General features: G+C 50.5%; 1 protein-coding gene and 1 long non-coding RNA gene across 4 annotated transcripts in view; both read left to right on the top strand.

Moving 5' to 3' along the window:
* IGFN1 (immunoglobulin like and fibronectin type III domain containing 1) overlaps nt 1-5,606 on the top strand; it is a 41,622-nt gene extending 36,016 nt beyond the window's left edge. For all 3 annotated transcript variants that reach the window (XM_068419080.1, XM_068419081.1, XM_068419079.1), the window contains 4 exons: nt 909-1,104; nt 2,212-2,511; nt 2,990-3,316; nt 4,410-5,606. In XM_068419080.1, coding sequence (XP_068275181.1) covers nt 909-1,104; nt 2,212-2,511; nt 2,990-3,316; nt 4,410-4,423 — 837 coding nt within the window. In that variant the 3' untranslated portion in view covers nt 4,424-5,606. The remainder of the gene's footprint in view (nt 1-908; nt 1,105-2,211; nt 2,512-2,989; nt 3,317-4,409) is intronic.
* Nucleotides 5,607-8,349: 2,743 nt separating this feature from the next.
* LOC137674113 (uncharacterized) lies at nt 8,350-15,204 on the top strand. Its single transcript, XR_011049794.1, has 3 exons — nt 8,350-8,485; nt 13,282-13,321; nt 13,767-15,204. It is a non-coding gene; the product is annotated as an uncharacterized lncRNA (long non-coding RNA).
* Nucleotides 15,205-21,677: the final 6,473 nt, after the last annotated feature.

Raw genomic sequence — 21,677 nt, forward strand, 5'->3', positions numbered from 1 at the left:
TGTTTGTAAGAATTCCTCATCTGTTTTTATGTTGTTGTCAATAGTAGACATGAAAACTGAGCTACTCTTGTCTTGGCATGGAATTTTGTTTCCAAGACTGGGCAAATCCTTTAACCTGCCTGTGCTGTGTATACTGTGTATATGAGGAAAACATGAACAAGAATTCAGCTGTCACTCTTGGCATTAGTGTTTTATGAGATTACAGTCATTCATTAACCTCTGCAAACAAGGCACAATGTTGTCCATCCAACCATATCAATATTATCACCATCTGGTACTAATCTGTCATACTTAGAGTTTAAAAATAAATATCTTCTTGACTGTGTTTGTCTTATTAAGCTATATGACTTGAGAAGTAGGCATGCACTGACAGAAATCCTGTGTGCTTTGACGTAAGCTTGGAACAACACAGGTAAAGTCTGGGATATCGAGAAGAGGATGATGAAGGCAAAGTGTGTGTATGCGCTGGCCTTTCTCCTAATCTCTTGGAGAACAGAGACTGAAGATGGCACAATGGAAATAAAGACTCTGAGGACGTTTCTCTTTCTAAAACCAGCAGATCTTTTTAGAAGTAGACAATATTAACTACTGATGTCATCTGTTGATCTAGCACACCCTGTTTGATAAAGTTAACCTGAACACCTTACTAAAACAGCATTCTTAAAAGACACAGAGAAAGAGAAAAGTTACAAAGAAACTTTAGAGCAGCCCTTTATCCATGGCTCTTAGATCCGTCTTGGATCCATATTTCTGAATATTACTTTACAGTATCATCTAGGTATACATTTGGGACAAGATAATGAAACTAAAGATGTAAAGAGGCAATCTGGAGGCAAAACAAGTGGGCTATAACTCGTATTGTCATTTATTTTTAATAAATATTTATTTATTTTTAACGCTATTTACAGGCGTCTCCAGATCCAGTGGTGACCTGGTTAAAGGATGGGCTTTCTCTTCCAAACCGGGCTACAATAAACACCGAAGATGGTACCACCCAGCTGCTGATTGGAGCAGCTGAGTATGCTGACAGTGGCAACTACACTGTTGAGGTTCAGAATGGGTTAGGAAAAAGACAAACATTCAGCTTTCAAGTTCAAGTTACAGGTAACTCCCTCACTACAATACACACTTACAGATTTACTGCGAATAGGCAGTAGGCAGCGAACTGTGTTCAGCATGGTGAGCTCTGCTGCAGTTAAGCTGTGCAGGCACAGGGAGAACTAGAGTACAATTTTCCATGAGACTCAGTCTGGCCACTTTGTGGTGTCATTTGGCCGTGTCTGCAGGACAGAGCAATCTACTGATTAAAATTACACCCGGCTTCCAGAGTGACTCTGCTTAAAAAGGCAAGGTCACACAGATCACAGAATCACAGAATCAGTCAGGTTGGAAGAGACCTCTGGGATCATTGAGTCCAACCGTTGCCCTGACACCACCCTGTCAACTAGACCATGGCACTAAGTGCCATGTCCAGTCTTTTCTTAAACCCCTCCAGAGATGGTGACTCCACCACCTCCCTGGGCAGCCCCTTCCAATGGCTAATGACCCTTGCTGAGAAGAAATTCTCCTAATGTCCAACCTGACCCTCCCCTGGCAAAGCTTGAGGCTGTGTCCTCTTGTCCTATCGCTGGTTGCCCGGGAGAAGAGGCCGACTCCCACTTCACTACAACCTCCCTTCAGGTAGTTGTAGACTGCACTAAGGTCACCTCTGAGCCTCCTCTTCTCCAGGCTAAACACCCCCAGCTCCCTCAGCCGTTCCTCGTAGGTCAGACCCTCCAGACCCTTCACCAGCTTGGTCGCCCTCCTCTGGACTCGCTCCAACACCTCAACATCTTTCTTGATGGTACAAACCCCAGGAGAGCAGTTCATGCTCTTTGTGGTGGTCTAAGGTTAGTCAGCAGCAGGCTGTAGGACATTTAGTCATAGCTACAACTCCATATGCTGTCTCACTAAAAGGCAAAAAAGTTTAGCTGTACCAGCCCTCACATCCTCCCTATAAGGGGAGGAGGCCCAGCAATGCAGATGTAATGCAGCAGAAGTTCAGTTAATAGCAAATGAGTTTGTGTGACTGGAGAAGGAATCAAATTTTGTCCTTTCTAATGACCAGGATGTTTACTCAGCCCCCAGACATAGAATGGCCTCAAGGTTTTTAGGGTTCTGTACTGTGCTGCTTTCCCTACATCTCTGTTATTATTTGCCTTCATCTGACAGATATCCCACAATCACCTGGACCTATTCGATTGGAAGAGAACGTGCCAAATACAGTGACAGTAATCTGGGAGCCATCAGCATCTGAGAAATGGGAGAGAGATCTCTACTACACAGTCCTGAAATGTGAATCACGAAAGGGCTTGTGGCACGTGGTGGGTGACCTGATCTACACCAACAAGTTCACATTCACCAAACTGATCCCAGGCCGGGACTACTACTTTAGGGTTCTGGCAAAAAATAGCTTGGGAGCCAGTGGTCCGTCTGAAACTGTGAAGCCTTGGAGTATTAAAAAAACAAAGGGTAAAGAGCTTTTACAAACATTTACAAACATCTGTGTGTTGTCATGTTTTGTTTCTTCTATTGTTTCTAACACACCATCCTGAAATGGGTCTCCCCTCCTGTGAACATTTAGTTGCCCAGAACAATAATGCATAGAGATACACTAAGAAATTCCGGTTTGGCAGTGAAGGCTTGTCCTTTCTGCACGGACATTGTGCAGACAGACCCTTTATTTCCAGCCATTATATCATGTAATTCACCACAAAATTAATTCCCAGCAAAATCTAAGGCTTATGTTTTGCAGAAACCAAAGTTTCTGACTTCAAAGTTAAATTCTGACTGATTTGAGAAGAAACACAGAGTACAATCCATAGAATTCCAGACATCCTGCACAACCAAGTGTCACAATTGAAACCTGGTCCTTTAAACCCTGACTTCTTTTGCTGTGAAGCAATATCTCAGTGTGTGTTTGTATATTGCTGTTTTTTTTTTTTTACAGCTGAATTTCAAGTCAGACCACAGAAATACAGGGGAGTTAATCAAAACCAGCCCCCGAGATTCCTCGTGCCATTGAAGCCTCATGTGGTGACTACTGGGAGTGAGTGCCACATGAGCTGTGCTGTTGGAGGCCATCCAGCTCCAAAGATCACCTGGTACAAGGACAGTAGAGACCTCTCCAGTGATCCTACCTATTTTTGCACAAACGACTTTGGTGTCTGCTCCCTGGTCGTCTTAGGTGTCACCAAACATGATGAAGGAGAATACATGGTAGAAGCCACCAATGAACTGGGCCGTGCATTCACCAAAGCCTTCCTCACTATTAAAGGTAACAATCTTTAATGCTTCTCTTCTTTCATCGTGTGATGTCAAGATATGTCGTTGGTGTCAAGGTGCCTTAAAAATGGTAGCCATTACAGCCTTATTTACTGACAAGAGCAATCTCCTATAAGGCAGTATATATTTGGGCTGCTGTATTGAATTTTTAATTAACCTACTAGTGACCAAGTATGAAACAGAAATAGAAATGAAAAGGAAGATATGAGAAAAACACTTGATTTCTACATGAGCCAGAGGTTTTGGATGACCTTGAGCAAATTAGAAAGAAATATCCCATCTTCATGTAATAAGATAATATCTAGGTTAGAATTTTCTACAGTGCAGGAGCTGCAGAATAGATCCTGCAAGATGTGCAAGGTTAGGTGAAGCAGTGAGGAAAAAGCTGGTGTTAGGTGGCCAAAAGCAATGAGAAGCGAGGAAAGACGGGGACGTAGTATAAGTTAAATAGGGTCATTGGGGATCCTGATGTGAATGGAGAATCAGTGTAGTTGACTGAGGATAGACTCATGGTGGATATACTTATGGCTAAATATTGTTAGCAGTTTTACTTACTTCATTATGAAATATCCTTTACTTTAGTCTCTTCTCCCAGGTAACAAGTGATAGGATGAGAGGAAACGGCCTCAAGTTGTGCCAGGGGAGGTTTAGATTGGATAACGGGAAAAATTTCTTCACTGGAAGGGTTGTCAAGCACTGGAACAGGCTGCCCAGGGCAGTGGTGGAGTACCCATCCCTGGAAGGATTTAAAAGCCGTGTAGATGTGGTGCTGAGGGACATGGGTTAGCGGTGGGCTTGGTAGTGTTAGGTTAATGGTTGGACTCGATGATCTTAAAGGTCCTTTCCAACCAAAACGATTCTATGATTCTGTGATTCCACAAAATATTTTCCTTTTAATGCAATTTGGAATACCTCAGTGGGATTATATGAGTGGAGAAATGGGTCAGTTAAATCCCTGTAATCTTTTTGCAGACATTGGTCTTTTTGGCCCCATAACATTTCAGGTCCCCCTTACAGTGTACCTTACAGACTATCATCTCCCTCATTCCCATATTGAGGTACTTCTCTCTTTCTCTTATTTTCAGACTCCACCCTGTAGCACGACCTTCCTGAGAACATCTCTGCACTACTATGTGAATTAGAAGGTTTTTATTGAGAACTGATCTATACGAAGGCTACGTATTTATTTTCCGATGTGCATTGTAGTCTGAGTGTTTTATTTTTCAGATCCAGTAGTTGCATTTTGAACATGATGCTGCATTGTAGTCAAAATGGGGAAAAAAGCTTTAGGAGAAGTGTATCTTTTTGTAATGATCATGGCTTTCCACTAGACCTTTATAACACAGATTAGAAGCTTCAGGAACACAGAAGATGAGAGGAAAAATAATTAGCAAAAATGAGATTTTCCATGGCGAACACAGGCGTGAGAGATCATTCTGCCACACCCCTCACCTGCTGTCAGGCTGCAATAAGGATATTTCTTGACACCAGAGATCTGTGAAGCTGGCCTTTTAGCATGTGGTTTTCTAATCCAAAGCAATCATTTTAGATTCCAGGTAATTCTCAGCAGGTTTCCTAATTCTGGTAGAAGCAGTTCTGCATGTATTCCACTACCAGTAGCAGCTAAGTGTATTATTTCCCTTAACCTCTAAGTTGAAGAGAGTATCTGCCTGCTAGTTTTATCTGAGCAAGAGATAAGTTCTCAGACCAGGCTAACATGGGGTAGTGCTACACACAGTAAAAATGCATTGATGGGAATGAATGGAAATCTAGAACCAGTTGCATTAGTGTGAGCAGATCAATGCTGTACTTAAAAAAAAGCTACTATAGCGAGTAAAAAAGGATGTATCAGTCCTAAACTACCACATTAGTATCACCTTTGAAACATAACTGCCCCTGCCTCATGACATCGCTAGAATGTTTTTGCCTAACGCAAAAAGAGGTTAAAAATCTTTCATGTTTGACCAGAAATATGAAATACCACCAGAGATCTTCTGCCATGGCTGGGGGATTCCATCACTGAGTGGAGAAGGAGACTGGAAAGCGAAAATGTTATGATGACTCTATGTATAGCATTGTAGTCTGAGCACCAAAGGTACTTTGATGACAGCATCTAGAAGACGGGAGGGTATAGATCAAAGACTCAAAGCCACTGGATCCTCAGACAGCCAGTCAAACATTTATGTGGGGCTGAAATGTTCTTTTTGATTATATTTTGTACAATGTTGTACAGACATAGCAACAGGAGATTATGAAATTAAACCATAATTCAGTAAAATCTACCATGAGTAAGTGTTTGTTTTGGAGGAGGAAGCCCAGCCAGTTCCTGAATGCCAATCTATGTCTGTTGCAGTTTTCACATGTCATGGCTATAGAAGTTCACCCCTCACCCTGTTTTGCATATGTAGGCTCCTGTTTACTCTTGGAGGAACAGAAGAACAACAGATATAAGGCTTTTATAAGCTTATTTCTCACTAATATCTGAGCATGCTGATGCAGTGGCAGAGTAGTGCAGTCCCTCAGAGCCACTGCCCCAAATTCCCACCCGATGAGGGAGCAGCGATACCAGGTTAGTGGAGTTTGTCACTTAAAATCGGGTTATGAGCACCAAGGAGAGCAATGCTCATGAGCTGGGAGGGACAGATGAGCTCTTCTGCTAACTCCCACCCCAGGTGGAGGACGCAGGGTGTGTTGGTGAGTGTGCTAAGCCATGCCTCTGCCAGCGCTTGGATTGTTTTCCCCTCTCTTCAGAGGTGGGGCTGAGCCTGGCTAATTTTGATGTGTGTATCACTGCTGAGGGTGAGCAGCTGTGCCAGCTTGGGATGAACAAGCTGGAGAGCAGGTTTCAACAGTGTAAGAGGAAAATCCCCTCTTAGCCCCTGAGTATGCGATGATGGATCCTGTTAGGGCAGAAAGCAGGTCCTCACGCAGGAGCCTTCCTTGGCAGTAGGTGTGCTTGGTATATTTGTCTGATTTGCAGAAAAAAAATAAATCTCCTGTTAGGACTGCAACTTCTGTGATCTTTGGTGACTTGGAGAATGAGATGAGGTCTGCTCATAAATCAGCAGTGCTTTTCCATGCTATTTTCTGACAGCTCATGTCAGCCCTAGGGACTCTCTGGACCTTCTTTCCTTCCTTGTTTTTTTTTTTCCCTTCTTAGGCCCTGCTTAGCAAAGGCTTTTCTCCATCCATCAGTCAGTGACCAAAGCTCTAAGGGGCAGAAGGCCCCTGCTTCTTCCTCTGCAGGTTGCCAGTCTGCTGTACGCTGTGGATGGCCATGTCCATGTGTTTGCCCTGTACAGCTGTATGCCCTAGCTCCCTTCTCTCCAGGATGGTGCTGGTCAGGGCTATGGGCCTCAGCTTTTGGTTGAAGCCCTCAAGAAGGAGCTGCTGCTGCAGTCATGCCTCTGTGTGCACCGAAGAGGTTAAAGGCCATTTGGCTGGTGGTCTGGTTTGGCTGGGAGGCAGGAGGTGGTGTGGAGACTTATTCTGGTGTCCTTGGGGAGCCTTTCAACATGAAGAGCATAGATGCATGAGGCAGCGTAGCACCCTTCTGCGTGGAAGGGTCTGGCTGTGTTGGTGTGAGTCCGTGAGCAGCCCATGAGGTTGAATTCAGGGTCCTTTCCCCTGTGGGAAGGATAACTCCTTTCTAGCTACAGGAGTTCACAGCCCATCCTCCTGGCAGGGCAAGATGGCGATGGATTGGCCCTGGCTAGCACTTGGAGCACTGGCTGCCAACTTTTGCACCTATCTTCTGGATTTGGGTGCTGCAGGAGGGGACCAGGTTGCCTCTGGAGATGGCAGTGCTCAGCAGGGAGAGGCAGCCTTTGGAACAGCCTCTGTCCATGCTCCTCCGTGCCTGCAGAGCCCGTCCCATCCCTTCAGCTCCAGGGAGTGGTGCTATAGGACCGCAGAGCCCTCCAGGTCTCCCCAGGGACAATGCAGAGAGGGTTTTCCATCCTGGGAGGCTCTGCAATTCCAGCTTCTTCAGAGGCTTGAGACACTTTAGAGCCCTGACATCGTCCATGAGACTTCGTTTAAGAGCTGCCCTTGGCACGTCTTACCTGTAGCTAGAGGGCTGAACACTTCTTTCCTGGATGATGAGATTAGAACAGGAGGAGCTCTACACTCAAGGGTGCCCTGGCAACCTCTCCCCCAACCTTTGAGGATCGTGCCCTTCTGTAGGCTCCTGTAGCTTAGATCCAAACCTCATCACCATCTCTTCTTCCAAAGCCTGTCTCCGCTCCTGAGCGGAGTCAGTGCAGCTGGTCTGGAGATGCAGACCAGGAGGCAGCTGCTGCTGCTGGAGCTCCCAGAGGGAGGTGAGAAAGGCACATACACCCCACGCAGAGGGGTTTGCAGGCTGCAGCGAGGCAGGAATTCAGCCTGTGTGGGAGGGCACAGCCGTGGTACCCTGTCGCATGTCCTGCTGCGTTCCCTCTGTGCTGCGCTCAGCTCCGGCAGCGTGGCTGGAGGACGGAGAGACCTGGGAGCAGAGCACGAGTGCACACAAGCTGCCGTGGTTTGCGTGAACCAGGCCCTGTGGTCACCAGCCTGGGGCAGCTTTATGCGGTGGGGCTGGATGGGCACTATGGCTTCACTTAGGTCCAGCTTAGTGTCCTGCTTTAGGTTGGGAGAACTAAAAGTCAAACTGCTCTGGTCTGCTGTCAGTGTCCCATGGCTCCCTTCATACAATCACAGACTGCTTTGGGTTGGAAGGGACCTTAAATATCATCTCATTCCACACCCCCTGCCACGGGCAGGGACACCTTCCACCAGACCAGCTTGCTCCAAGCCCCATCCAACCTGGCCTTGAACACTGCCAGGGAGGGGGCAGCCACACCTTCCCTGGGCAACCTGGGCCAGGGTCTCACCACCCTCACAGCAAAGAATTTCTTCCTCAGATCTCATCTCAATCTCCCCTCTGTCAGTTTAAAACTGTTCCCCCTCGTCCTGTCACTCCATGCCCTTGTAAAAAGCCCCTCTCCCGCTTTCCTGTAGCCCCTTCAGGTACTGGAAGGTGCTAGAAGGTCTCCCCGGAGCCTTCTCTTCTCCAGGCTGAACAGCCCCAAGTCTCTCAGCCTGTCTCCATAGCAGAGGGACTCCAGCCCTCTGAGCATCTCCGTGGCCTCCTCTGGACCCTTCCTTTTCTCAGTCTCAGGTAAGACTTTTTTTTCTTTTATACTGTCTCCCATTCTTCACGGAAGCTGGTCAGCCAGGCAGCAAGCGTGCTACCAATTGGCAAGCAGAATGGAGTGTGAAAGGAGTGATGTTAGCCATCCCCAGCTGATGTTAGCCATCCCCAGCCTGCCTGTCCTAGTCTATGCAATTGAACTGGAAGGCATGGGGGAGCATCTAGCCCACGTGAGAGGGATGGATTTGACACTGATCATAGCATTGCTCATTTTTGAAGGAGGGAGTCCCGACTCCAGAGCATCCTGTAACACGTACACCGGGACAGTCTGGCCAGGGAAGGATGCTTTGTGCTGGAGATGCTGGTTTGGGTAGTGGCCCTCCTGGGGAGGGTGAATAGGAACCCAGTGGGATGTTGGGTTGCTTCATGGCTTGCTGGCGGCGGGGGTACGGAGGACCTGTGCTGCAGGGTCAGCTTTGCTCGATTTGTTCAAGGGAAGTGAAAGAAATCGGATCTCTTCCTCCACCATGTCTGTCTGGGGAAGGACAGACACAGGACTAGGTGGAGGACAAGATGGACCCACTGCCTGACTGTCTTGGTCCTGGATCTGCACTGGTTGCAACTTCCCACCCTGGAGTACAGGGATACTCTATGTGCAGGGACAATGCTTCCAATGGGAGAAGTTCTACTTCTACTGGGTTCCCAGTCCTTACCCTTTGTCCTTGCAGGTTTGGGATGCCATGGGGGTGTGGGTGCCTTCACCCTGGAGGTCCCTTGCATGCCCTGTCCGTGCCATTTAAGCTGTAATCTCTTTTCTGCACTAGCACGGGCAGTCTGTTGGTGAGTTAGAGGGGTGCAGGCGCTGACAGCTGATATTGTCTGCGTTAGTCACCCTCAAATGCTCTGGGACGCCTGGCTGAAACTCCGCTGCAATTGGCAATGCAAAGAAGTCAAACTGGACAAGGCTGAAGTATTTCTAAACCCTCTGCAGCACGTCTCAGCAGCGATTCAGCGCCTGATGGGAGGCTGGCAGCTGCCCATCTCAGCTGAACATCTCGTGTGCTTTAGGCAGTCGGTGCCAAGCTGCAGCTCGCAGGGCACCTCCTGGCCACGCTTACCGTGGTGCTGGATTCACAACAGGGTCACCCCAGGCAGCTTCTGTTCACAGGCAGCTTTCCTATGGGGCAGCCCAGTGAGATGCTCAAGCTTGTCAGCCCAAATGGACCTGTTAGTCGTGCTGGCCGTGCAAAGCTGGATGGAGGTGTCAACCTGACTGTAATTTCTTGCCTAGTCTTACTTCTGGGCCTGGTAACTTGAAAGACAAAACAAAAAACACTGCAGCAAGGATGTTGTGAGCCGTTCACTGCTAAAGTCAGGTGGGATGAATACGGTGTGGAGTGGATCTCCATCCGTGTTACCACTGAACACAGTCTGTGGGCCATAGGCGCTGCTGTACCTGACGGAGCTCACTGTTATTCAAGGAGTTTTATTTTAAGCCAGAATGCAGAAGGCAGCACCAGGTCAGTAAAAGGTGATGCTGTGTGACCTTGGTTACTCTCACAGCAGCCTCAGGAGGCACCTTGATTCACAGAAAAGATCCTGTTAAGCCACAGGGAGCTGTTTGCACAAAAGGAATCATTGGAACATCTCTGCAGCTCATTCTTGCTGTAAAAAGGGGCTTTCAAGGCCTCCCGCCTCACTCCTTTCTCTCTGCCCAGCCCTGGTACCGCCAGAAGGACTGTTTGCCCCACGGGCTGTGGTTCTCCAAGGGGTCAGAGCTACCTGAGAACTCAACCAAAAAGGATCATCCTGAAATGAAACTTGAGTGAAATCACCCAGAGCAGCAAACCGTAATGTGCTTGTGCTGACGCTTGTTTCCCGTAGCCTCGGCGGTGACCCTGGCTCCTCCTCACCCTCGTCAGGCACAGCCCTCTCCAGCAGATGCAGATTTGCGTGACAGACCCAGAGGCGCTGACCTATGAAGTTCTGTTACCCTGCAAATGACTTTTCCTCTTATTTGCTCTCTCCTGTGCAAGCGAAGCCGCTCTCTGACCTGGCCCGAACCGCTGGTCTGGGCAATGCCATTCCCTCTAGAGCTGGCCTCGGGACACCTGGAGCTTCTAGAGGTGTTGGCTTGTGCAGCTCTTAGTTTTTTGTGTCTACAGCTCTGCCTTTCTCCTCTACTTTGTCCGTGCACTGCTGCCTGCATTCTGCGTGGGACAGTGGCTGCCTCCCCCTTCGCCTCCTGCTGCTGCTGCTTTTGCTGCTGTTAATTCCTAGCACCGTACAGGCAAAACCAGATTTCTCTGCCCTCTTTCCCCTCCTCTCCCTCTCTCACCGTACCACGGCTCCTTTGCTGGCAGCAGCAGCAGCCACCCCAGCTTTCCACATCCCTGATGCAAGGCTGGCAGCGGGCTGAGGTTGTTTTGCTTCCTCCAGCAGACAGCCGCCCGCCTCGCCTGTGCCTACACCCGGCTCTTGGCTCTCCTGCCTTGGCGTGGCACGTAGTGGCCTTTGTTCTCGCCCGTTGCACGGCGAGCAGATGAAAGCCGACCATGGAGCATAATTTATAGCTAGCTTGAAACACAGTTCTGGCAGAGCAAAGCACGCCAAAAGATGTAGCAATGCCCGAGGAGCTGCGCTCATACTGCTTATCAAATGATGCTTGAAAGGCTCAGTAATGCAAGAGGAGGGTTGAGTTGCTCAATTCCAGCAGAGGATAAACTCCCTCTATTACAGGGACACGTGTTTCGGAGCAAGGAGCTGATAGCTGGCTTTTCAAAACTCGTCTGGCAAGGCAAATCACAGCTCCAGGAGCCTTGGTCCAAAGGGCAGCAGGAGATCGCCTGTGCACATGCCTAAACAGGGCTGTACCACCGCTCCTTTCCACCCTCCTAGAAAACTGGCCCAGAAGGGAGCTCATCGCCTTTAATATAATCAAATATGTGAGTAAGCTTCACGTCGATGGCCCTGGAATCTCTGGGCAGCAGGAATTGGGCGCTGGCACACCCCGCCGGGATGCACACTGACTGCACGGTCACCTCCAGCCACCAGAAAAGCCTGGCCGTGAGTTGGGTGCTTGTCAGCCTTCGCTTGGTCGGGCAGACAGCAGAGACCTGCAGCTGCAGCAGCTCTCTTCTGCTGAGCAAGCCGTGCGCAGGGTCCTGGGCAGCGTGTGAGGAGCATGTGTCGGTGTGGGCCACACACCCTGGGAGCACGGCTTGCCTCTTCCAAGCTGGTTGTATGGCAGATGTCCGGAGCATCCCTGTCACTGCTTGTCCCTGCTGTCTCTGCCATGAGATGCCATCGTCGTGGCTGCTGGCCCTCTGTGGTGGAGGGAGTTTCATGGTGCTTGAAGAATGGAAGGATTGTAACGTTGCAGGGTGGGAAGGAAGATCAAAATGTCACCTGGTCCTTCCCCTGCTCCTTCCCCTGCTCCAGTGCAGGACCCAGTGCAACCAACCCTGACTCAAAAGAGGTGTCTGTGTCTTAAAGAGTTCCAGTACTGTAGGGTCCATGTGTAACTGGGGTGCAAGGCACTTGCCCCAAATCACCAGCAGCTTCTTTTTTTCCCCTCAAGACCCCTTTTTCAGTCTGCTGGTGGGAAGAGCCCAGGAACTCTCCTCCCCATTATCCATCCCCAGCAGCCAAGATAGGTCAAAGTTTGGGTGCAGCCTCCTGTTCCCTGGAGCAACATCAGCTGTGAAACCCTGGGCCAACGCTGAGCCTTTAGGTCACTGTGTTGCCTGTGTGGGAAAGACCAGGCACTGCGGGAAGGTGCTGTGGTACTGCAGAGGCCGTTCCAGCCACTGTGTTGGGGCTACTGAGCTTTTTGGGTTGCTGGGATAGCTGTTGGGGGCCTTAGAGAAATCTAGACCACACCTGGATCATCTGCTGGTGTCTCATATGTGTTTCTGTCCCGATGTGGAGACACAGTGACTTACCTGTCTAGATATACGTGTGCTGCTGAGGAGGGGAGTCCAGGGAGCAGCTCCAGTCCTGACCCAGGCTCTCTCTGGGACAAAGCCTGGGTTTCATGCTATAAAAGCCCCACCCCACCACTGCCTCAAATTATTTCTGACATTTGAGCCAGGCAAAAAAACCCCTCTGAGAATAGTAATTATGACGTAGGCCACCACATGGGTCTGAAGAGCATGATCTGTAGAAGCAGCCTGCTCTGAAGAGGGACGTTCCAAAGCAGGGTGACCAGGAGCCCGTCCATGCTACCTGCCTCAGGACCAGGAATCAGTCTCTGTCCCTTTTGCATTAGCTGTGATGACACTGCCAATGTCACCGAGCAGGGAAGACCCTCGGGACATCCCTGGACTGGGTGGGAGTCCCCTTGGCCAACACATCTGTGTCCTAGCTATTGGGACAGGTCTTTTTGTACTGCCCAAAGCTGAAAAACTGTCCTAGTTGCAAGTTTGTCCTTTTTTCCCTTCTCACAGCCAGTGTAAACGCTTTGAATGCCATGTGCTGTGCCAAGGACAAATAGTTTCCCTTCCCAAGGAGGTCTCCCTCCTGCAAAAGCTCCTGTTGGGCTACAGCAAGGTGCCCTTTCCACTCCCTTTCAGTTGCCCACAAGGGCAGGAAATTTTTGAGATGAGGCCTCAAGTAGAATATGGAGTAGAGCTGTCTAGAAAATCTGTGTTAAAACCCATTTCTGCACAGAAGGCTCTTAATTTTATTTTATTTTGCCAAATCAACTTAAATCGGAGGTTAAAAATTATTCAGGGCAGCTGCTACTTAATAGCTACTAGAACATCCTTTCTGGTTTTCTAGATCAAACATTTGTATAAAATTTCAGACTGTTTTTATTACAGAGGAAGAGGAAGACGAAGCACTTTGATCTACAGAAGCAAGGTAAGATTTTTTTTTTTTCAGTCATTCCTAAGCAGTAGAGCAGTCCTTAATGATTTAATTTTAATGAAATTATATGTGTATTTCAACCTCAGCAGTTACCGCGTCTTTAAAGAAAAGAGAAATTGCTTTCTGGTGTCACAGAAGTGGTGAACATAGTCTGCAACCTTGGCACCTTCACCCTGCAAATCATTGGCCTTGAGTTTTGCAGAAATGGCAAACAAACATGGTAGACCCCGGTGTTAGCCACATTTTAGCTGCCAGACTACCCATTCCTACCCTTTCACAGGGGTGTTTGCAGTCCCCCAGATGTTATGAATGACTTTGTAGTTAAAAATTACCATATTTGGCCAGTTTGGTTGCACAGTGATCATCCCTCGTCTGTGTAATGAAACCCTCCATGAGGCTGGTAGTCAGCTTGGTTAAAAACCCATTTTTCCCTTGTTAGGGAAGATGGTTGGGGCCAGAGCACAGCACGTACGGGGAGGCTGAAGGAGGTGGTGCCCTCAGCCTGGAGAAGCAGAAGCTAAAGCGGGCTTACCCAGCAGCCTTCCTCCACCATGGGAGGGAGGGCCAGGTCCTTCTCCAAGGTGCACCAAGAAAGGACCAGTGACACTGTGCAGAAGCTGCTTTTTTTCCTGAGAGACGTGCAGCCCTGGGATGGGAGCTTCTTTTGAGGATATTCAAAACTCAGCTAGGCAAGGACTGGAGCAACCTGAGCTGGCTTTGCAGCGAGCCCTACTTTGAACATGATGCTGGACATAAGACCTCTCAAAGTCCCTTCCAACCTAAATCTTTCTATGCTTTTCCCCCAGTGAAGGGCAGTGACACGTACACACACGCGACAGCTTATTGCGTCCTACAGAAAACATGAAAAAGGGAGATGGCCCTTGACAATGACATATCTCACTTGGGCTTTGGCAGCCTTGAAAATGGTAGGAGGAGCAAAGAACCACAGCCTGCTTTCTCTGCACCAGGGCATGTTGCGTGTAGGACATTCCTGCACGGATGACTTGGTTAGTTGTTTCCATTATAAACCAGGGGTGGGTGTGTGCTGTCCTCCAGCAGCACGGCAGGAGGTGAGGGACGAGCTCTGGAGGATGAGCCTCCTGTTGTCCTTCTTGATTTTTTGTCATGGTCAAGACATCAGACCCCAACCGAGGGCCACGCACCATTTCTGCCCCCAACTCCACTTTGGACTTGCCAGCTGGTGTCGCCCAGTCCCTCCGTGGTGCCTGAGGCCGCAGGGGTGCGGAGCAGGAGCCAAGCCAACTAGCCGGGAGGCGGAATAAATTGCATCCTTAAACCAAGGCCGAGGGGAGGTGCACACCTCCTCTGCCCCGAGCTCTCCGAGCTGGGTGTCGGAGCCAGGTCAGGCTGTCCCGGCGGTGGGGCAGCCACGCTCGCTCCCCGGCACACGGTGACGCAGGGAGAGGGGCTGGCCCAGCAGTGCTGTGCTTCCCGGAGCAGCTCAGCTTCCCCTCTGCACGTATGACAGGACTGCAAAGAATTTAGCCTGGTGCTTCAGCATGTTTCCAGTAGAGAGGGGATTTCGCAAGAGGAGACCTGGCAAAAGGGTCTTGGAGGTCGTGTAAGGACCAGCACCGAGTGTGCAGGTGTGACTCAAATGGTTGAACATCCCCTTGGACACCAAGGAAGCTCCTTGCCTCATCTCCAGCACTGGTACCTGAAGACTGTTCATGTACCCAGCCATGAACTGGCTTTGAAAAATCTGTTTTTCCCTGTTTAGTCTGAAGGTGAACCTGCGAGTACCTGTCCATCTTGGAAACCCACCTCAGCATGGACTCTTCATGGAAAGCAGGCATGAGTGAAACAGATAACCTGTGCATGATACATACAGATAAGCCTCAAGTATTATCTCTAAAAGCTAGTATTAGATTTTGCTATTAAAATAAACAATATTTTTAAGTAATGTTATAGTGTGACTTACGTAAATCTATTGATTGGCTCATAGTAGTTTTTATTTAACAGGGTTTCATCATTTATTTAGAAAAGAGAATGAACTTCTAGGTTATCTGGTTCATCCTTTAGGACTGAGATCATTATTATCATCAAAGTCCCTCCCTGCACCCCGCAGTGGATGCCAGGGGAGTAAATAACATCCTGCGAGGACTGACTCTGCCCTATGCTAGATGTCCATGTGCCCTCTTCATCCCCCCACCCTACTTTGTCTCCTTATGCTTGAACTGACACCACAAGACCTCTGGGCCCTTGGGATGGGGTGGGGTGGAGGATGAGTCCCCATGGATCAGCCCTGCTCCATGTCTCTCCCTCCTGGTGAGCATCCCCAGCGTGGAGCAGAGATGTGCTACCACAGTCCAAGGCATCCCAGAGCCTTCCCTGATGGGACCCTGATGCTGTTCAATTGGTCTTGGGAGTAACTTGGGAGTCTGTGCCCTCTTCTCAATCATCTTCTCTTCTCCTCCTTGGGCTTCTCATAACAGCTGACATCCCTCCAAGGACTGCAGAGGGGATGCCACAGCCCAGCATGTAGGTGAAAGAGGGTCTCCCTCAGCATGGTCTGGTGCATCAGGGAGGAATTAGGTGCTGTGCAGGCGTCAGAGCCTTCCCCAATGCAGGATGGGGAGGCAAACTCCTCCAGCAGCTGCTTTTCCAAAGGATGGGATGAGCATGGCTTCGATGTGACTGACAAAGGACACTGTCACCCACCACGAATTCCAGTGGGCAGCAGAGCCTAGTGGTGCTGGTGTCAGATACCGATGGGATTAACGCTGCAGGACACTACGCACGTGGGGTCAGCCCAATGTTTTCATCTGGAGCGGACTCGCCTATGTTGGCAGTTGCAGACAAACCCCCCTGGAGTTCAGGTAGGCAAGAGGCCAGGCCTGGAGGACAGGTGGTGAGATGGCATCACCACAAACCAGTGATCCCAATGCTCAGGCTGCTCTGATCCTCCCCATGAGAGGGCAACCATGCCAATGTCAAACAGTACCTTTGTGCTTAAGCTGGGATGAAACTCTGATGGCACTTCCTATCGCAGGGCGTGGGGAGAAATTAAACCTCATCCCAAAGCCCTGCACTGAAACGGTGCTCTGGAGGGAAGGGAAAAGGTTCCGCTGGTGCCAGGAGCATCTGCACCTCCCTGCAGAGCACGCGGTGACGGAGCGGTGGCGCTGCCAGACGTGGTGTGGGCACAGGGCCACATGTAACCCAGTGGAGCAGCCAGCGTTTGTCACAGCGTGGGTCGTGGGCCACGTGGTGCTCGCAGCCCTCCTCCGCTCCCCGTCGCACCCCGTGTTCCCCATCTGTCCCAGGTGTGATCGCCTCCCCCTCCCCACTCCCCCTGCCAGAGGCTGCTTTAATGAGTCGGGTCACACTGGGATAAGTTGCTAAATCATTACATAAGCTGGTCCGCGAGGTCTCCTCCCCCACCAGCCATGTGGGGCATTTCACAATGTCGTGGAATTGAGGGCATCCTCGCGCCTTTTACACGCTCGCTCCCTTTCTAAATTTGGCCCTGTCGTCTCCGCACCGTCCATGGTGGGAACAAGCTCTCCCTTCCCTGCGGCGTTTCTGAGCTGGTCCAGATGGCAACGGGCGTGGGAAGGTGAGGAGTCCAGGTACCATCCTGGTTGAAATGTCTGACTACCTACCCTTCTCCACCTGGGTCCCCAGCTGCAGGAGACCATTCACACCTTTTTGGTCATAGTCACCTCCCTGAACTATATCTTGACTTACGGTGGGCTGAAGTCCTCTCCTTGACTTTCTGTGCAGTGTGTTCATATGCTCCTGGGCCTGGCAGTAACACCTCTGGAGATGGTGCCCCACACCTCAGCCCTCCCTCCAACCACCCCTGGAAGCAGCAGTTGCACCTGGCGGGACCCGACTTGACTGCATTTACAGGGCACCACCCAGGTAACGCTCGTGCATCCTATGGGGCCTCTGAAACACACTTAGGTTATCTCTGGGGTTTTTCATGGCACTGTGGGCTCTTCCCCCCCGTCTGAGTGTGGTTATTCCAACCCCAGCCATCCTCAAGCACTGCCTTCATTGATAGCCAGCTCTCTCTGGACTTGTCAGACATGGGATGGCATGGAGAGGAGGGACTCTTCAACCCATTAAACATCTAGAAGCAAGAGAGGCACTGGTCAGGTCCTTGGGTGGTCCTCAAGACCTAGAGAAATGGAGCAGGTAGAGGAAGCTAGGGAGAAGGTGTCTACCACAGAGGCCTATTGGGTCTTCTGGGCACGGTCAAGCAGGATTCGCTGTCACTTGGCAGCCTGTAGTGGGAACACAACCTTGCTGAGGGGGTGGCACATCCTCACAGGCAGCCACGGGACTCCAGCCCTGAGCGTACTTGGCTGGACATGGTGGGCAGTAGCATGACACAGACACGTAGACCAACCTCCCATGCTTATCTCAACAGCATTGCTCACTTTCAAGGGAAGCCTCTTGCAGCAACCCCAGGTAATTGGTCCCCAAGAACAGGCTGCAACACCACCAAATTAAGTGCCATGAGCACAAGGAGTCCCTCATTGCCCACATCCCCTCCCACATGTCCTCTCCTGCAGATGTAATGACCTGCCGCTGAGGTGCACCAGCACCAGGGAAGTCCTTGGGAGAGGGCCAGCCCCACAGATCCTGAGCTGGGATCTTCACACAGTCTCCTGGGACTCAGTCTGCAAGGGAGTTCGTTATCCCAGACTCAAACACTGTCACAAGCTTTGCCCGTGGGCTGCTGGGCAAGGACTGTAGCAAGGAGGGTCTTTGCCAGCAGGGTCCCACATGGTAAGTCTTAGCGTGAAGCATCTCCCCTGCAGTGCACCTCCTTCAGAGATGGGTGAAGAGACAACTACAGGCTGAGCTCACCCTGAACTGGACATTGTCCTGGCAGACTGTACTGGGTAGAGATGGGAGGAGATCAGCAGCTCCTTGACCGATTTTGATGGGGACACAAGGAGAGAAAAACTAGGTGGACTGGTCAATTTGATGGCCTTCTCCTGGAGGGGAAGCAGAGCTCCTTCCTGCTCCGTCACCATCCTCCCCTCCCAGGGCACCTCCCTGGTGCCTGCCCTGCCCTGTCAGCTGCATGGCCACTCCTGGTGTTTGTTTCCAGAGTGACCTGCTGACCAAGGCATGTCCCCTTTTAGCTGCTGACAAGCCTGCACAGCCCTCTGAAGCAGTTCAGAGTTGCGATGTTGTTGCTCATCTAAGGTGGGACCTGGGATGTGACTGTTTAGCAGGGGATGTCCAAGTGTAGGGAAGGGCAGAAGGGACAACCTGTATCCCCAGCCTTGATAGCGCTGAGTCTGGGCCTGCTGTCAGGCACCTGCAGGTTCCTGCACAGAGCTTTAAGGGTGGTGTCTAGCCCACAGATGTCCTGCCCTGCTTTGTGTCCCCTGGTGTGCATTGCACGTGCCATCTGCCACAAATAGGGGCAGCAAAAGCAGGGGACCGGGAACATGAGCCCATGGAGGTCCAGCTGACAAGGGCAAGGGCTTGGCCTGCTCTCCAGCCCCAAGATGGTCAGGAGTAGAGCACGGGACACAAAAGGAAAGGTTGGGAGAGCTGGGTTGGTTCAGATTGAAGAACAGAAAGTTTGGAGAGATCTTACAGCTCTCTGCAACTAATTAACTGGAGGATGCAGAGAAGATGGAGCCAGATCTTCTGAGGTGCATGGAAGACGAAGAGAGGCGACCAGAACGTGCTGGGACATGGGAAATTCCTCTTAGACACCCAGAAAAAAAAATTCACCATGAGGGTAGTCAAATACTGGGAGAGAGGCCAGAGAGACCATGGGATCTCCATCAAACCTCAACTGGACGAGGTCTGGAGCAACTCGGTCCCGACTCGGTTCAGCAAAGCTGACCCTGCTTTGGGCAGAGGGTCAGTCCCTTCCTATCTAAATTATTCCATGTTTCTGTTAGGGCACACCTTAATGATGCATTAGCTTTGTTCCCAGGTACTTTATCTCCATTACGCAAGGCTTTCATCTTGCTGCATGGAGCCTTGAAGCTGCTCTACGTGAGCCTTCCTTCATTTTCATGGAGAAATCAGAGATTTCCTTACTTTCCTCAGCTAAGCTCCCATCCTTAATGGGAGATCTCTGGGGCTTGGTGAAGTCTACCTGTTTTGCCAAGGGCCAGCCCGTGATCTCCCTGGCACTGCTGCCTTCTCGTCCTCCCACAGCACCACCCCAAAAACATCTCACTGCCACACGTGTGCAAGGAGTGGAGGGAAGGTTTTGCTCAAGAACAACCTGTCTGCATGTCTCAGCAGGCTTCTGCGTGGCTTTCCTCAACTTGGCAGCTCCATGCTCACTGTCAGCTGGATCTGAGCTCTCCATCTGCCCCGTTCCTGTGACGCTTTCTGGTCCCAGAGAAGAAAGAGAGTCTTTCATGAGAGGCAGAGCGAAACTAAGGCTTTGCAGATCTGAGGAGCAGGTTTTCTCCTGGAGAAACCTTGCCAGGCTCTGGGAATTCTCAGCTGTGCTGGGGCGAGGCTGAGTCACTGCTCAGAAAATGGCATTATCCTGGGAGATACAAGAAATTCCCAGCACCCTTACCTCCCTCCCTCCTGGTGACCACCTGCCCTGAGGAAGAAGCAACCCTAGGTGCTAAAAAAAGCCACAGCAGGCCTTCCTGTCACCAATTTTAGGGCCCAACTATTTTCCCCCGGCAGATTTTGCAGCGATCCGTAGACACTTTTCAGCCCAGGAGCGCCCGACAAGTTTGAACAGCAAACCCTGCGCCGCTCCGGGAGCAGCATTGGGCCAGCGAGCCCTTTGATTGCGATCGGCGAGTTGGCAGGAATCCCAGGAACTCGTACAAAAAAATGCTTTGAAGAGGCCAGATGCTCAAGGCGTGTCCCTGTGTGGGGTGCGGAGCGGTGATTCACGGCATCGCCATGCGATGCTCGGTGCGCGCACATGCAGCCCTCGGACCGCAGCGAAGGCCCTCGTCTCCCTCAAATCACCGTTTGCCTATTTATTTTATTTATTTATTTTTTTTTTTCAATCCTCCAATCTTTTGCCGAACGCACCCCAAATTCAGCACGGGTTTTTGTTTCCCTTTCAGCCTTCCCCGGTGCTGCCTGCGAGCTCCAGACAGAAAGGCAGACAGGGAATTTGCTTCGGGCGCTGGTAGATGCAAGATCTGCTGCTGCGCCGGTGCTGCGCTGGGCTTGCTGGGGATGACACCCAGCGTGCCCTGCTAAGTAAGCATCCCCAGCCCGTGATTCAGAGCAGAAAGAGCAGTTTGCATAGAGGTGCAATAAATGCCTTTGTTTAAGTACCTTTCGCTCTTTTAGGTACGGATTTGGAGTCTGTTGCAGAAACCCAGGAGATTCCCTCCCTTGGGCTAGAACTCGCCCGAAGAAACTATTGTTTCTTGAAAGCCTCTATAAGCTCCCTGTCCCCAGCTCCGCAGCCCAGCTCAGCATTTTGGGAGGGTTATGAAACAGGGCAGATGCCAGCGTGTAGCATTTGTATTATCCGCCAGCAAATGACGGGATGTGATAAACACTTGGCTCTCCCGTGCAGGGACAGGGTGAGGGCTGTTCCTTGCCGTGGGGGAAATGACATTACAGGTTTGCAAGAGCTGGGCACTTTGTTGTGCAGAAGCCATCTGACGCTGACAGCCTGTCATTGATTTGCGAAAACATCGGTTGGCATCGATAACAAGCTTTCAGGAGAAACAAGTAGGACAGAGGAAAACAACACCCAGGTATTGCTTTGCTGTTCCCTACCCGGACTGGAAGCGCACAGACTAATCCCCGCTCTGTGAGATACACAAGAGCAGCAGAAAATCCTCCTCCATCTCACTGGGCATCAGCCAGCCCATCTTGGGCAGCACTCACCCCTCATCCTGGCTGGCCTTGCTTGGGCATGGTCTAAATGTCCAGGCTGGTTGGGTGATGGAGCAGAGTGAAGCCACTGGATCCCCTGGGGGAGGTGTCAGGAAACGTGGGGAGAGGGGACCAAGGGTAATCACCCTCTAGTTGCTCTAGTCCCGTGTTTCATTGACAAAGCTTGGGTGTCTGCTGTTGGATTTCACTGGAGGAGCATCCTGGAGCAACAGAAGAGGAAGGTGCACAATGTTTATCTTCCCCAGGAGCATGCCCTGTGCTTTCTGATACTGCTCTTGTTCCTATGAAATACGAAATATGGCACCTACATGCTCACAAGCCACCAGGGAAACACAAAACCTGAGGAATGGAACTGAAATAAAGTGCTTTCCCGCTGCTTTCAAGGAGGGACCCAGCACCTGTAAGCTGAAAGCACCAGGCGCATGGGCAGCCAGACTCTGGGCACTGATGATTCCCACTGGAGAGAAACCCCACAAGTTCTTTCCACTACAGCACCCTCCATCCAGCAGCG

Source organism: Nyctibius grandis, chromosome 27 (assembly GCF_013368605.1).
Source record: "Nyctibius grandis isolate bNycGra1 chromosome 27, bNycGra1.pri, whole genome shotgun sequence".
In the NCBI taxonomy this organism is placed as follows: Eukaryota; Metazoa; Chordata; class Aves; order Nyctibiiformes; family Nyctibiidae; genus Nyctibius; species Nyctibius grandis.